The sequence below is a fragment of the Oncorhynchus keta genome, chromosome 33 (genome assembly GCF_023373465.1).
Source record: "Oncorhynchus keta strain PuntledgeMale-10-30-2019 chromosome 33, Oket_V2, whole genome shotgun sequence".
NCBI lineage: Eukaryota > Metazoa > Chordata > Actinopteri > Salmoniformes > Salmonidae > Oncorhynchus > Oncorhynchus keta.
Window position 1 is genome coordinate 8,033,566 of NC_068453.1, and position 17,037 is coordinate 8,050,602.

At 41.3% G+C, this 17,037-nt stretch overlaps 1 protein-coding gene across 2 annotated transcripts in view; it reads right to left on the minus strand.

Annotated features, from left to right (window-relative positions):
- The window catches only part of LOC118366141 (copine-8), a 109,750-nt gene extending 99,829 nt beyond the window's left edge, over positions 1 to 9,921 (minus strand). Inside the window, exon 1 of one of the 2 annotated variants that reach the window (XM_052491749.1) lies at positions 9,480 to 9,921. In XM_052491749.1, the coding sequence (XP_052347709.1) occupies positions 9,480 to 9,525 (46 nt within the window). In that variant the 5' untranslated portion in view covers positions 9,526 to 9,921. The remainder of the gene's footprint in view (positions 1 to 9,479) is intronic. The other variant, XM_035748578.2, reaches the window with a different exon arrangement.
- Between the last annotated feature and the right edge of the window lie 7,116 nt (positions 9,922 to 17,037).

Here is a 17,037-nt window from a genome sequence, read left to right on the forward strand (position 1 = left end):
GAAATCAGCCAAGACCTCAGGAAAAAAACATTTTTTAGACCTCCACAAGTCTGGTTCATCCTTGAGAGCAATTTCCAAACGCCTGAAGGTACCACGTTCATCTGTACAAACAATAGTACGCAAGTATAAACACCATGGGCCCACGCAGCCGTCATACCGATGAGGAAGGAGACGCGTTGTCTCCTAGAGATGAACGTACTTTGGTGCGAAAAGTGTAAATCAATCCCAGAACAACAGCAAAGGACCTTGTGAAGATGCTGGAGGAAAACAGGTACAAAAGTATCTACAGTAAAATGAGTTGTTGACATAACCTGAAAGGGCGCTCAGCAAGGAAGAAGCCACTGCTCCAAAACCGCCATAAAAAAGCCTGACTATGGTTTGCAAACTGCACATGTGGACAAAGATCGTACTTTTTGGGGAAATGTCCTCTGGTCTGATGAAACAAAAATAGAACTGTTTGGCCATAATGACCATCGTTATGTTTGGAGGAAAAAGAGGGAGGCTTGCAAGCCGAAGAACACCATCCCAACCGTGAAGCACAGGGGTGGCAGCATCATGTTGTGGGGGTGCTTTGCTGCAGGAGGGACTGGTGCACTTCACAAAATAGATGGCATCATGAGGGCGGAAAATTATGTGGATATATTGAAGCGACATCTTAATACTTCAGTCACGAAGTTAAAGCTTGGTCACAAATGTGTCTTCCAAATGGACGATGACCCCAAGCATACTCCCAAAGTTGTGGCAAAATGGCTTAAGGGCAGCCAAGTCAAGGTATTGGCGTGGCCATCACAAAGCCCTGACCTCAATCCTATAGAACATTTGCCGGGAGAACTGAAAAAGCATGTGCGAGCAAGGAGGCCTACAAACCTGACTCAGTTACGCCAGCTCTGTCAGGAGGAATGAGCCAAAATTGACCCAATTTATCGTGGGAAGCTTGTGGAAGGCTACCCGAAATGTTTGACCCAAGTTCATTTAAAAGCAATGCTACCAAAAACTAATTGAGTGTATGTAAACTTCTGACCCACTGGGAATGTGATGAAAGAAATAAAAGCTGAAATAATTATCTTCTATTATTCTGATATTTCACATTCTTAAAATAAAAAGTGGTGATCCTAACTGACGTAACACAGGGAATTGTTACTAGGATTAAATGTCAGGAATTGTGAAAAACTGAGTTTAAATGTAAACTTCAACTGTGTATATATACACACACAGTACAGAGACCATGATTACACAAAACACTCAGGGACTTATTTCAACTGTGGTCCCTATTTTGCACATAAGTACATGTACAATTACATACAGTATATTCAGAAAGTATTCAGACCCCTTCCCTTTTTCCACATTTTATGTTAGTCTTATTCTAAAATTGATTAATTAAAACGTTCCTCAATCTACACACAATACCCCATAATGACAAAGCAAAAAAACAGGTTTAGACATTTTGTAAATGTATTAAAAATAAAAAAAAACAGAAGTACCTTATTTACATAAGTATTCAGACCCTTTGCTATGAGAATCGAATTTGAGTTTAGGTGCCTCCTGTTTCCATTGAACATCCTTCAGATGTTTCTACAACTTGGAGTCCACCTGTGGTAAATTCAATTGACTGGACTCATGATTTGGAAAGACACACACACACACACACACACACACACACACCTGTCCATGTAAGGTCCCACTGTTGACATTGGATGTCAGAGCAAAAACCAAGTCATGAGGTCGAAGGAATTGTCCGTAGGCTCCGAGACAGGATTGTGTCAAGTCACAGATCTGGAGAAGGGTACCAAAAAAAAATTTGAAGGTCCCCAATAACACTTTGGCCTTCATTCATTCTTAAATGGAATTAGTTTGAAATCACAAAAACTCTTCCAAGAGCTGGTAGCCCGGCCAAACTGAGCAATCGGGGGAGGAGGCCCTTTGTCAGGGAGGTGACCAAGAACTCAATGGTCCCCTCTGTGGAGAGGATGAAGCAAAGATTGAACTCTTTGACCTGAATGCCAAGTGTAACGTCTGGAGGAAACCTGGCACCATCCCTACAGTGAAGCATGGTGTTGGCAGCATCATGCTGTGGGGATATTTTTCAGCGGCAGGGACTGGGAGATATTCAAGAAGACTCGAGGCTGTAATCGCTGCCAAGAGATGCTTCGACAAAGTACTGAGTAAAGGGTCTGAATACTTATGTAAATGTGATAGTTATGTTTTATTTTTTATACATTTGCAAAAACGTATACGAACCTGTTTTTGCTTTGTCATTACGGTTATTATGTCTAGATTTGAGGGGGGGGGGGGAACAATTGAAGCAATTTTAGAATAAGGCTGTAACGTAAAAAAATGTTTGGAAAAGGGGGTCTGAATAGTTTCCCAATGCACTATGGATAAAGACACATTAGAGACAAAAAATAAATAAAAGTTATACTGTTCACACATTAGCCAGCTTTTGACATGCTTTTTAAAAGTGGACATGGTATTGAGTTGCTGTGGTTGTGTGTTCCACTCAACAGCGCCGGTATATAAAAATGTGTTCTCATCATATAGACTATAATAGTCTAAACAGTGAATATTAGAGTCTCTGACTCTGGTATTATGTGGGTGGACATCTCTAACAAAATGTTTTTTTTAAAACAGTGGATAGGTACCTGGAGTCAGTGATCATTCTGTGGACCAGACCAATTTGAAATAATAACACTATTATCTACAGACACTCATTTTAAGCAGCTACGATGGCTATGAGGGGGGAGTTTAAGTACAATTCTTACAAGCTTGTTTTGGATGGTCTGAAGCTTATTCTTTAGATGTTTGGGGATGCTTATGAACCATGATGTGCAGGCATAAGGACTAGAACACTTGCCAGATTCTAAAAATAATAATAAATAAGGGGCTATAGGTTCCAAGGTTTCCATCCAAATTGGTGACAGATTTATGCAAAAATGCATATTTTCCCATCAGAGTTGTTTCCATCAAATTGACTAAATATGTAGTGCACATAAAAATTACTTCAGAAATTAAATTCCCATGTCCTGAATAAAAAAAATATGAGTTTCCGTACAGACCCCCTCCATGCCCAGCAGGCACCAGAGCGTGACTCAGAACCAGCATTTACCTAACATCCCTTATGTATATAGTGCCACAACCCTCCGTCTCTTCTGCAGAGGTTTAGGTGTAGTGCATGTGCCCACTCTGGCCTTGGCATGGGCGCTCTAGCCAACACCTCGCAGATACAGTGCGGGTATAGCCTACATGATGAGATTATTACGGACAAAAGCGCAATATCATTTACTTGTCAAAACTGCAGCCAAGCATCGATCATCATGTCATCAGAATAAGACCGCACTGTGAAGTTCATCATTATTTCATCTGTGGCCTAATAAAATGGCCTGATATCGTGATAGTTGTTATCCAACATGTACTTTACTCACATAGAAAGGATGTCAAGCCATTTTGAGGATGCTGGAATTATATTTTGGATGTACGTGCGCATGCCTACAGAAGACATATGAAGTAGCCTAATCAGACTAAAACATTGTGACTGGTTGTGTTCATGCCCCCCCCACAGTAACTTTCAAACTGCCCCTTAGCTAATGAATATCTGGCATCATCCAGGCCCCAAACTGGCCATCATCAATAACCCTGTGACTGTCACCTGAAAGATGTCCAAGGCGACCCACAGCTAGAGCCATGTTTCCACTCTCAATCTTACTTTCCATTTCAAATTAAAGGCCATCATTCAGTTCCATAACCAAAGCAGGCAGACAGGGTACAGGAGGGCTGCCAAGCCTTTAGAGAGGAGAGAGAGAGAAATCATTTTGTTCCAACAGCCAGAGGAGAACCATTTTGAAGTACTAACTGACATCCAGACATTGGTTAAAATATGAATTTGAGAGGAAAGTGGGGCGAGGGACGGTTTGCTTAGTTTCTGTCCAAAGTCGAGCAATGAAGCCCTTTATCTACTTCCCCAGAGTCAGATGAACTTGTGGATACCATTTGAGTTCACTTCAGGTTAACCATGCCTGATTATTTATTCCTCAATGCTTACCCTCCCCTACTCCCTAAAAGACTGTTGTTTGGGAGAGTTAGTTTGTTTTGGCCTGAAACAGAGCACAACCTCAGGGATAGGAAAGCCACGTTTTGTTCTCCAAATACCAAAATGTCAATAAACATTTTTAATTAGAAATCTGCAAATCTAACCCAGAGTCAGGGAAAGCTTGCTGGGCCAGTGCCCCCTTACAAAATATACATATTTAAGTATCCGTTATTTATGTCTCTGCATCCAACATGAAGGAAGTTAGAGGTAGTTTTGCAAGCCAGTCATTGTGCTAACGCTACTTAGCAATTCCGCTAACTCTAGTTGTCAACTTCCCAGAGACATAAGAAAAAACTACCACAACTTTTGGATTGATAATAGTGGCTGTCATTAAGTCAGCCAATTGGTGACAGTTGTGTTGATAAGAAGAGTGGCTGTCCCACAGAGACGAGATGGAATATCTGACATCTAAGGACGCTGTCAGAGTCAGTTACACACTGGCAGGGAGAGAAAACACCAGGAGAGAGAGGGAAAGAGAGAGGAAAGAGACAGGGAGAGGGGACAGACACATTGACAGGTATCCAGGAAAAAGAGAGGGGAAGAAAGGAACAAGCGAGAGAGGTGTGAGAAAAGGCGAGATTGGGCCCCGCTATGAACCCTAGCATGTCATGGTACCACTGGTCCCTGTGGTGCCCCCCTGCCCTCCTCTTCAATCAGAGAGGTAATGAGGCCTTAAACTCTGACACCTGTGCTCCCATCACTGATTAGACACATCCCTGAACAAGCGCTGAGAAAACCAGACACCACAGATTACCATAAACACAGCCAGACACCACACAAGTGGTACAACAGGGAACCACACAATAACTACAGTATCACAGAGACAACCAGCCAGACAAAACAAATCAGATGTACAGTTGAAGTCGGAAGTTCACATACACCTGAGCCAAATACATTTAAACTCAGTTTTTCACAATTCCTGACATTTAATCCGAGTAAAAATTCCCTGTTTTAGGTCAGTTAGGATCACCACTTTATTTTTAGAATGTGAAATGGCAGAATAATACCAGAGAATAATTTCAGTTTGTATTTATTTCATTACATTCCTAGAGGGTCAGAAGTTTACATACTCAATTAGTATTTGGTAGCATTGCTTTTAAATTGTTTAATTTGGGCCAAACCTTTTGGGTAGCCTTCCGCAAGCTTCCCACAATACGTTGGGGGAATTTTGGCCCCTTCCACCTGACAGAGCTGGTGTAACTAAGTCAGGTTTGTAGGCCTCCTTCCTCACACACACTTTTTCAGTTCTGCGCACAAATGTTCTATGGGATTGAGGTCAGGGTTTGTGATGGCCACTCCAATACCTTGACTTTGTTGTCCTTAAGCCATTTTGCCACAACTTTGGAAGTATGCTTGGGGTCATTGTCCATTTGAAAGAGCTAATTGCGACCAAGCTTTAACTTCCTGACTGATGTCTTGAGATGTTGCTGAGCGGCCTTTTCGGTTATGTCGATATAGGACTTGTTTTACTGTGGATATAGATACTTTTGTACCCGTTTCCTCCAGCATCTTCACAAGGTAATTGCTGTTGTTCTGGGATTGATTTGCACTTTTCGCACCAAAGTATGTTCATCTCTAAGAGACAGAATGCGTCTCCTTCCTGAGTGGTATGATGGCTGCATGGTCCCATGGTGTTTATACTTGTGTACTATTGTTTGTACAGATGAACGTGGTATCTTCAGGCGTTTGGAAATTTCTCCCAAAGATGAACCAGACTTGTGGAGGTCCAGAATTTGAGGTCCTGGCTGATTTCTTTGTATTTTCACATGTCAAGCAAAGAGGCACTGAGTTTGAAGGTAGGCCTTGAAATACATCCACACCTCCAATTGACTCAAATGATGTCAATTAGTCTATCAGAAGCCTCTAAAGCTATGACATTTTCTGGAATTTTCCAAGCTGTTTAAAGGCACAGTCAACTTAGTGTATGTAAACTTCCGACCCACTGGAATTGTGATACAGTGAATTAATCTGTCAGTAAACAATTGGAAAAATTACTTAGGACATTTATTTTGCATGACTCAATTGACTTGCCAAAACTATAGTTTGTTAACAAAAAAAAATTGTGGAGTGGTTGAAAAACGAGTTTTAATGACTCCCACCTAAGTGTATGCAAACTTCCCGACTTCAACTGTATGTACCATGCACGGAAATAGCAAGATAATGCAACATCTGAAAAATTCATACATTCTAACTCATACAGAGGTAGAACCAATCACTGAATTGGGAATACAGTGCTAGTACAATGAAATACTTTACGGAACGGTTAGGTTTCGTAAATTGTTCTTTACTGCTGCTCTTTAATCATTTGTTATTCTTATCTCTTACATTTTGGGGGGAGGTGGGGGTATTTTCTTAAAACTGCATTGTTGGTTAAGGGCTTGTAAGTAAGCATTTCACGGTAACGTCTACACCCGTTGTATTCAGCACACGCGACAAATAACATGCGCGTTATTACACCAAGCCAAGAATCAATTTCTCCAGGACGATCCGACGGGTACTGAGGAATCCAGCCCCTTATTAATTGGACTCTGGTCCACACAGAAATGTACTGTGTCACGATGACAGTAAATAGGCATATAGCCCAACCTAACCAGCGCAGAGACATCCACCTACAGTAGCCTACAGTACCCACACGTAAACATGATATCAGATGACTGCAGGCAGGGAGGGAAGAGAGAGAGTTATCTGTACTAACAGTCTTTGCCTCCATTGGAGCTCTGGGCAGAGAGAGAAGACATTGAGAGAGAAGAAATTGAGAGAGAGAAAGAGAGACTCTTATCCCATCAGACAGTGTGTGTATTTGTGTGCGTTTGAGAGCAGAGCCTTGTTTGTGGTGAGAGAGAGAGAGATCAGAGCCTTTTAGGCACACACACACACCTGGCCGCGTTACCATGGTACCTCACCTCCTCTCTGGGGTGTGATGAGTGTGAAGGCATTCCCTACTGACCCCCTCTATGCCCAGCAGGCACCAGAGCATGACTCAGAACCAGCATTTACCGAACATCCCTTATGTACAGTGGGGCAAAAAAGTATTGTCAGCCACCAATTGTGCAAGTTCTCCCCGTTAAAGAGATGAGGCCTGTAATTTTCATCATAGGTACACTTCAACAATGACATACAAAATGAGAAAATAAAATCCAGAAAATCACATTGTAGGATTTTTAATGAATTTATTTGCAAATTATGGTGGAAAAGAAGTATTTGGTCAACAACAAAAGTTTATCTCAATACTTTCTTATATACCCTTTGTTGGAAATGACAGAGGTCAAACTTTTTCTGTAAGTCTTCACAAGGACACTCCAGGACCTTGAAATGCTTCTTACGAAGCCACTCCTTCGTTGCCTGGGCGGTGTGTTTGGGATCATTGTCATGCTGAAAGACCCAGCCACATTTCATCTTCAATGCCCTTGCTGATGGTAGGCTTTGTTACTTTGGTCCCAGCTCTCTGCAGGTCATTCACTAGGTCCCCCCGTGTGGTTCTGGGATTTTTGCTCACCGTACTTGTGATCATTTTAACCCCACGGGGTGAGATCTTGCGTGAAGCCCCAGATCGAGGGAGATTATCAGTGGTCTTGTATGTCTTCCATTTCCTAATAATTGCTCCCACATTTGATTTCTTCAAACCAAGATGCTTACCTATTGCAGATTCAGTCTTCCCAGCCTGGTGCAAGTCTGCAATTTTGTTTCTGGTGTCCTTTGACAGCTCTTTGGTCTTTGCCATAGTGGAGTTTGGAGTGGGACTGTTTGAGGTTGTGGACAGTTGTCTTTTATACTGATAACAAGTTCAAACAGGTGCCATAAATACAGGTAACGAGTGGAGGACAGAGGAGCCTCAAAGAAGAAGTTACATGTCTGTGAGAGCCAGAAATCTTGCTTGGTTGTAGGTGACCAAATAGTTATTTTCCACCATAATTAGCTAATAAATTCATTAAAAATCCTACAATGTGATTTTCTGGATTTTTTCCCCTCATTTTGTCTGTCATAGTTGAATTGTACCTATGATAAATTACAGGACTCTCATATTTTTAAGTGGGAGAACTTGCACAATTGATGGCTGACTAAATACTTTTTTTGCCCCACTGTATATAGTGCCTCTTCTGCAGAGTCTGACACATAAGGGGTAATATGTGATGTATTACCTGGAGGTGATAGAAATAACACATTTGAATGGACTGATTCCTCTAGAGAATTAAGCTCCTGGTTCAGAATGGTATGGTCAAATATTGAGTAACTAGTTATTGTGTGTGTGTTTTTAAAATTATTTCCCTTTCATTCAATTTAGTCCATAGGGAGAGATCTAGGGGGAATTTCCTTGTGAAGTAGGCCCACACTTTGTTTCAATACGACATGTGTTATCCAGGCTGTATCACAGCCGGCCGTGATTGAGAGTCCCATAGGGCAGTGCACAACTGGCCCAGGGTCTTCCGGGTTTGGCCGGGGTAGGCAGTCATAGTAAATAAGAATTTGTTCTTAACTGACTTGCCTAGTTAAATAATGGGTAAAATAAAAATGTAATGGAGTGGTTAGAAAGTCTCACTTTCTTTGTGTGTCGTCTTTCCTTCAATATCAGTTGATTAAATAACGAGTGACAGTCCAGTGACAACACTATGATTCCCATTCCAGTGAGGCCAACATTCCCTCAGTTGAACTATTCTAAAAGGACCCATTAAATATATACGGTTGGGCGAGGACGGGGGAGCCGTTATGCAACAGGAAGGCACGTCTCCAGAGAAAGAGGGTGGATTAAAGCGGGCTAGTGATACACCCTCAACCCGCTATATCTAGCCTACCCTTCTATTCCAGCTCACAAACACGTCTGACTGTCGCTGCACTTAGAATAGGCTACATCAAATCACCAACCTACTCCTGCCATATAGTTTACCTTTCGTCAAACGTCAATGTAAATATATGTGTGTGCTTCTGATCAGTTCGTTGAGTGACAGCCCACAAGAAACCACGAGTCAGAACAAGTGTCAAATTAGTCAGCGAGAACAATATTCTAACACATGGCAGTGTAGCAAGATAGGGAATGTTGGTTTTGTTGTTTATGCCTATTCGAGGCTGTTGGTGTCCATTGATAGTCCTCCAACAGGAATAATGCCAGGTTACTGCCTATTAAATACCTGATAGACTATAGTTCGAAAGTGGATTGTAAACTTACCACCTAAAACTAAAACAAAGGAGAAATGTGAACACCGCACTCTTATCTAGATACATTGTAGCCTAAAGTAATTATCAACAGTGCGGTTGGTTGAACAACAGTGACTTCTTCAAAATGTTACTACAACCAGAACGGAAGATAAAAGCCCGAATATTTGCCCATACCATATCCTGCTTCCGTGACAGTCATATCAAACCCCGACAAAAATGGGTCACACTGAAGCCATTCTCTTACCTGCAAGACACTGTGATTTCAACTTTGGTGGCAGGGATGGAAGCATTGAGCGGGTCGAAATCTCCTATTGACGCCATGTTGCGAAGCTTTTGCAATTTTTCAAGATGGAAAATATTTTTGTCCAACCCCTTTTAGCAGAGCAAACGGACAAACTACACCTCCTTTAGTGAAACGAGAACGAATGCATGTGGACGGAACGAAGATGAATGCTCCGAGTAGGCTACTAGCGCTGGAGTGATGCCTATGGGGGGTGATAAGAGACATATATAAGCCTAGGCAACCGTACCACCTGACATGACATGAATCCTTACTAACATCTGCCTGACGCCTGTGTCCCATGTTAATGAAAGTAATAATGTGCATAGTTTATATTTATATTAATTAAATCTCAACCATAAATGTTAGAAACTTACTATTTTTCCCATGCAAGAAGATTTTCTGACGTAGCCACCTTGAACTATAGTGTAGCCTACGCTTGTGTATTTCCTGTTATCGCTAATGGCCTAGTAAAGATGATGTCCAATCTATAGGTAATCTGTCTTTCCCTCAACACCTCATGGCATGGTATGTTATTTTAACTCACTGTATGCAGATCTCAATGTTGTTAGCCAATCACAGACTGTTGTTACCAGTTCTATCAAGTATAAATGGGCAACATGATTTACTGTGTTGATAGGGGAGTAGGCTAGTGTACATTTGACTTGTAAAAGACACAAACACATCATCTAATCAAAGTAATCAAAGCAAAATTATTGCACCTATTGAAATGTAATGTGTTTGTAGTGTGTATTCTGTTGCATTTAAAATGCCACTGTTGCCTTTTGGATCAAATTCAGTGTGCACACGTCTGACTTGACTTGATCCATGTTCAAGTGAGGCCATTCCATGTCCATTGCTTTGTATGAGAAGGCAGTTTGGTAGAAGGTGGTGGACCGTTTGAGGATGCTACAGTCACCCCTGGAGAAGGTTCTTGGGACACTGCTATTTAAGTCTGAGCAGAGGTTTGACGAAAATGTTCAAAGGTGGTGTTGCTATATTGCATTTTATTTGTAATACCAGCAGATGTTGGAGTAGAGAACGAAATGTGGTAAACTGAACAGGTTGAACTTGTTGTGTACACTCGTAGAAAAAGCGATTCCAAAGGGTTATACGGCAGTCCCCATAGGAGAACCCTTTAAATAACCATTTTTGTTTCGAGTAACAACCCTTTTTGGTTCCATGTAGAACCATCTGTGGAATGGAACGCAAAAAGGGTTCTACCGAGGCACCAAAGGGTTTCTACCTGGAATCAAAAAGGGTTCTTCAAAGGGTTCTCCTATGGGGACAGAGGAAGAATCCTTTTAGGATCTAGATAGCACCTTTTTTCCTGAGTGTAGGCCTATAATTGTCGTGGTTTTCTGTACAAATAAATGCAACAAGCCCTGTGCCCTCTCTGGAGGATCTAGCAAGATAGCGAATCATTGCTTCACCGACTCAGTATGACTATAATGAACATTTCTATCTTGCACCGTTATGCAATTATTAACTCTTGCCACTCAGATCCCTTTAGTGGGATCATTTTCGTCTACATCCGGGGAATTGCAGAGCACCAAATTCAAATGAAATTACTAAAAATATTTAATTTTCATGAAATCACAATTGCAATACACCAAAACACAGCTTAACTTGTTGTTAATCCAGCTGGCATGTCAGATTTCAAAAAGGCTTTACGGTGAAAGCAAACCATGCGATTATGTGAGGACAGCTCTCGGCAGACAAAACATTACAAACAGCTAGCAGCAAAGTAGATTGGTCACGAAAGTCAGAAAAGCAATAAAATGACTCACTTACCTTTGATGATCACTTATCTTAGTAGATATATATGCTCCATGTTTTTTCAAAGGTCCAACCCACCTGCTCCTCATTAGTATAGTGGTGAGTATCCCCGCCTGTCACGCGGGAGACCGGGGTTCAATTCCCCAACGGGGAGAAAGTACTACTTTTTTTTTAGGGTGAACCATGTTGCTGAGCCCCCAAAGTGGAAAATATTATTGGAAAAAAAGCTTTATGATACAATTTCCAACCTTTGGGGTTAATTCAGCCTTTGGGGTTAATTCAGCCTTCTTCTAAGGCATTGGTTGTTCAGTGGTCACTTATAAGATCACTTATCTTCATATGTTTGCACTCACAAGACTCCCAGTTACACAATAAATGTTAGTTTTGTTTGATAAAGATTCTCTTTATATCCAAAAACCTCCATTTGGTTGGCGCGTTTTGTTCAGTAATCCACAGGCTCGTGCGGTCATGATGGGCAGACGAATATTCCAAATAGTATCCGTAAAGTTCGTAGAAACATGTTAAACGTTTTTTATAATCAATCCTCAGGTTGTTTCTACAATAAATAATAAATAATATTTCAACCGGACGGAAGCCTTTTCCGAGAGAAAGAAAAGGTCTCGCTCCCGTTGCGCGCGCATGCACAAATCTGAGGACATGATCATCCTCGCTAATTTTTCCAAATAAGAGCCTGAAACTATGTCTAAAGACTGTTCACACCTTGTGGAAGTCATAGGGAAAGGAATCTGGTTGATATCCCTTTAAATGGAGGATAGGCTTGCAATGGAAAAGAGTAGTTTCAGAAAAACAGCACTTCCTGGATGGATTTTCCTCAGGTTTTCGCCTGCCATATCAGTTCTGTTATACTCACAGACAATATTTGGACAGTTTTGGAAACTTTAGAGTGTTTTCTATCCTAATCTACCAATGATATGCATATTCTAGCTTCTGGGCCTGAGAAATAGTCAGTTTAAAGAGGTTTTAAGATAATTGATACAAATAGCTAATCCTGGCAACCAATGTTCTAGCATTAATTAAATGAGGCAAGCAGATCAGAGATGTTAAGGTAATACCCAAGAGTATGCTACAGTACGTGTATAGTGTAAATAACAACTACCAATAGACCTTCTAAATTTTAAGCATTTGGTCAATGAAATAATTACTTTGTAAAACGAAGAATGCAGTTAATCTATTTAACTAATAGGATGAAAGAATTGACACTCAAACACTCAAACAATTACAGTGTACATGAAATACATAATACATTACACGATGTGTGTCTGGTACACATATGAGCTTGGTGGCAAGTTCTCAAAGTATGAACAAATTCGCTGTCCTTTTAACCAAACTCAAGCAGAAACTCACGCCTAACCTGAATCAACATTTCTTTGAACTTTCCTCGTTATAACAAAAGACAGGGAAACACAGCCAGATTTGAATCTAATCAACTCAATGTAAATGATAGGAGAGCATCCTTGTGTCACTTCCTCTTTGAACTTGCGATCTGTAAGGTAAGTAACATTAATGTGTCTGGGGGTGTCTGATGCCTGTTTATTCATAAAAAGCAGAAGATGGTAAATAACATTAATCGCAATAGTTAGTGTCAGTGACACGTTTACACGATGTGAACACGTCTACATGGCATGTACGTGTCACATGACGTGAAAGCGTTGGCATTTTGACACCTTAGAAACAAACCTGTCTCCATTGACAGTCCATGTTAATTTATGGTGGTATTTTATGGCGCTAGGAAGACATTACCTGACTAGGTGAGAGGTATCAGTAGCTTCACGAGACTTAATTATGGCATGACTCACCCCCCATAGATGTCACTTCATAGGCTAATAGTAAGCGTCACCTTCTTGCGCTGGGAGATGGAATGTGCACGCCTTGCACAAAATAATGCCACAGATGCCCATCTGATAAGTAGGCTACAATCATAAGATATTCATAAGAGACCTACAACAAATCATCAAATAGGAGTTAGGCTAACCCTGACCATGTCATGACTTATAATAACATAGATGATTATGATAGAGCCTGTGTGTAATAGGTCTTAAAGTGTTCAAAATCATATTTTATTATTTGTTTTCACATAATAATTTTCCTCACACCAGGAAAGTAATTACCAAGCAAGTATGTGTTTACTATGTTTGGATATCCTTGGGGTGGTTCATCATCTTCATTACCCAGTATTTTTCAGGCCTGACCTCCCCCTACAAATATAGCTCACACACAGACCCTCCGCTATCTGGTGAGAGAAACAATTACCACACCTTTAGGCAACCAGCCAGCACTCACCAAAGAGTTACTGTAAGTGATGCCCAAATAGATCATTTGAAATATGTAAATTCACATGCTGACCACACACCGCTCGCGTTGCAAAACAAATGTACACATACATGTTATTCAATCATTGCACCCAGACTGCTCGCATGCGCCAACGAGCGTCTGCATTGCCAAGTGCAAAAATAGAAGTCAGTTCTATTTGTGACGCTGAACGCGGTGCAAGTCCTGCCTCTCCCATCTCCTCATTGGTTTATAGAAGCAGATACCCACGTGCCATCTCCTCATGGTTATACCCACGTGGGTGATTGAAAGATGAACTGAGGTCGGTCGGTCGTGGTAATGCACCTATGAAGGTTGGATGCCAATCGCCATATAAAGTCCAAGAAAAAAAGCCTGGAAGGAGAAGAGATGACTAGAAACTATTCGGTTGACCATTTTATAGTATGGATTAGTTGTCGGAGTAGAGGACCTTGTGCATTTCAGGTAAAATAGCAACTCAACGTTTATATCCCAGGACAAATTAGCTAGCATCAGCAAGCTAGCTGAATGTGACAAATTTGCTAGCAACTGCAAGATAGCTAGCTAAATTGCCTTAAATGTTTAATGCTTTAAGATAATTGGTTCAGAGTTTGTTTTGATATTTCAACCTGTGTGTCGTGATCACTTTTGGTGTGGGGGACAAAATCAATTTGCGCACAATGGCGCGCGTCCAGTTTGGGCATGGTGTCACATGAACGCACACACAAAACACACAGTCATGACGCAAATGAGCACATGCATGGATATGCACACACACACACACACACACACACACACACACACACACACAGAGAACGAGAGAGACGGAGACACACAGAGTATACACTAGTGTATAAACATATGCATAAAACATGAAACGACATCCATTTTCACTCATAGGCGTGAGGAGTCCGGGTGACACAATAGCCTATTTAATACATGACCCCACAGGTTAGGAGAAAAATGATTCCATGTGGAATTCCATGCCTCTGTATCCTCTAATGTTTTATACAGTAGGCCTATTTCACTCTAATTTAGTGGCATTTATGTATGGCAACATACCTGCACTCTCAGACCAGGAGTAATATACCCCCACTTGTATTGAGTGCCCTCCTACACATCCCTACAGAGCTGATTGAATATAATAAAACAGCCTATAATATCAGCTGCCCACTCAGCTGTAACAGGTCAATGTTAAAGATAGTGAGCCCACTGCAAGGTATGTGGGCAATTCCATGGTAACGGAATTACAGACACGTTTTTTAAAAACTTTATGCCAAACAAAAAACATTGATTTCAAAGTTTAACAAACCGTACAACTTTGTGCACAAGGACTACTTTGAACCATTTCCACTGAAAAATGTACAAAAATGAAATTAGTGGAAGAACTGTGCAGACGGAAACTTTGGTAACGGAATTACCGTAAAATCTCCCTCAGGTTTTGATTTGACCACGTTTTCCAAAGGTTATGACATGACGCCTTGAGTTTGAAAAAATCTATTTTGGTTATTGAACTACAGCAAGTGAACTGTATTTACACCCGGTAGCGGAATTACGGTAACATAATTCAATCATTGGTCCCTGACCTGTACTGTACTACATAGAAATGCATAATGATGGATATTATTGTCATTATCCTCATGTTTTACAAGTTTGAACATCACAGTGCTGCACAGCAGAGCACAGTACAATACAGCAGAGCACAGTAGAGTACAATACAGCAGAGCACAGTAGAGTACAATACCGCAGAGCACAGTAGAGTACAATACAGCAGAGCACAGTAGAGTACAATACAGCAGAGCACAGTAGAGTACAATACAGCATAGCACAGTAGAGTACAATACAGCAGAGCACAGTAGAGTACAATACAGCAGAGCACAGCAGAGTACAATACAGCAGAGCACAGTAGAGTACAATACAGCAGAGCACAGTAGAGTACAATACAGCAGAGCACAGCAGAGTACAATACAGCAGAGCACAGTAGAGTACAATACAGCAGAGCACAGTAAAGCACAATACAGCAGAGCACAGTAGAGTACAATACAGCAGAGCACAGTAGAGTACAATACAGCAGAGCACAGTAGAGTACAATACAGCAGAGCACAGTACAATACAGCAGAGCACAGTAAAGCACAATACAGCAGAGCACAGTAGAGTACAATACAGAAGAGCACAGTAGAGTACAATACAGCAGAGCACAGCAGAGTACAATACAGCAGAGCACAGTAGAGTACAATACAGCAGAGCACAGTAGAGTACAATACAGCAGAGCACAGTAGAGTACAATACAGCAGAGCACAGTAGAGTACATTGCAATACAATACAGCAGGGTAGAGTAGAGTTTAGTACAGTGCAGTTGAGTACAGTACAGTACAGTTCTATACTATACTTTTCTTTACTGTACTGCATTGTATTGGACAGTACTCTGCTTGGTTCGACTCGCTGTACTGTACTGAACTGTATTGTATTGTACTGTACTCTACTTACTGTAATGTATGCTGTGCTATCCAAACTTGTGAAACACCAAACGTGTGAAACACACGTCTATAGTAGGTTCAGATTTGGTCCAGTCATGTCCGTCTGTGGACAGTACCATCAAGGCCAGGGTGGACTGATCAAATTTCAATGACTTTTTAACGTCTATGTATCTCCAGTGTTGGCCAGTGCTCAGCAGGTGAGGATGCTGGATGCTGGTAAATGTAAAGAGAGGGGACTCATGGGTAGGAGAAATTTGTTCTTGCCTAGTTGCCTTCTCGTCCCTCGCTCCATCCTCCCAAGCCTCTCGATCCTCCCCCAGCAGATGCCAGGAAACTCACTCTGGCTGTGTCCGAAATGGAACATTATTCCCTGTATGTGAGGTAAGCGTTGCTATATGTGGTATCGACGCTCTCACTGTTTCTCAGTCTAATCATGCTATCTTACTCCCTCTCTTGGTCAACCCTTTATTCCAAAGCCAAATTACACAACCTGTGACTCGACAGGGAAAGAAAAGAGTATTGTAGAAATATCTAGACACTGAAGAGATGATTCAAGCAATGATTCACAGGGTCAACACACACACACACACACACACACACACACATACATACACACACACACACACAGAGATATTGGATGAATGTAGCCAGTCACATAATCCCTATGACAGAATCCCCCTGACAAACCCATATAGGTTGAGCTAAGAATAACCCCCAGACAGGAACTCGTATCCCACGTAGACGTTATTGAGGTCGGTGTGTACATCGATTTACTATGAAACTGTACAAGTACCGTCTAGGTCCTCCTGCGAATGTTAGATATCTGAGAAACAGAGAACAGACCAAGAAACCTTATCAGAATATGCTTGACAGTGCAGTAAGAATCCATGGTTGTTTTAATTAAGAACTCTGATGTTCAGCCTTTTTAAAATGGAAATAATCATCGATAGAGAAATAAT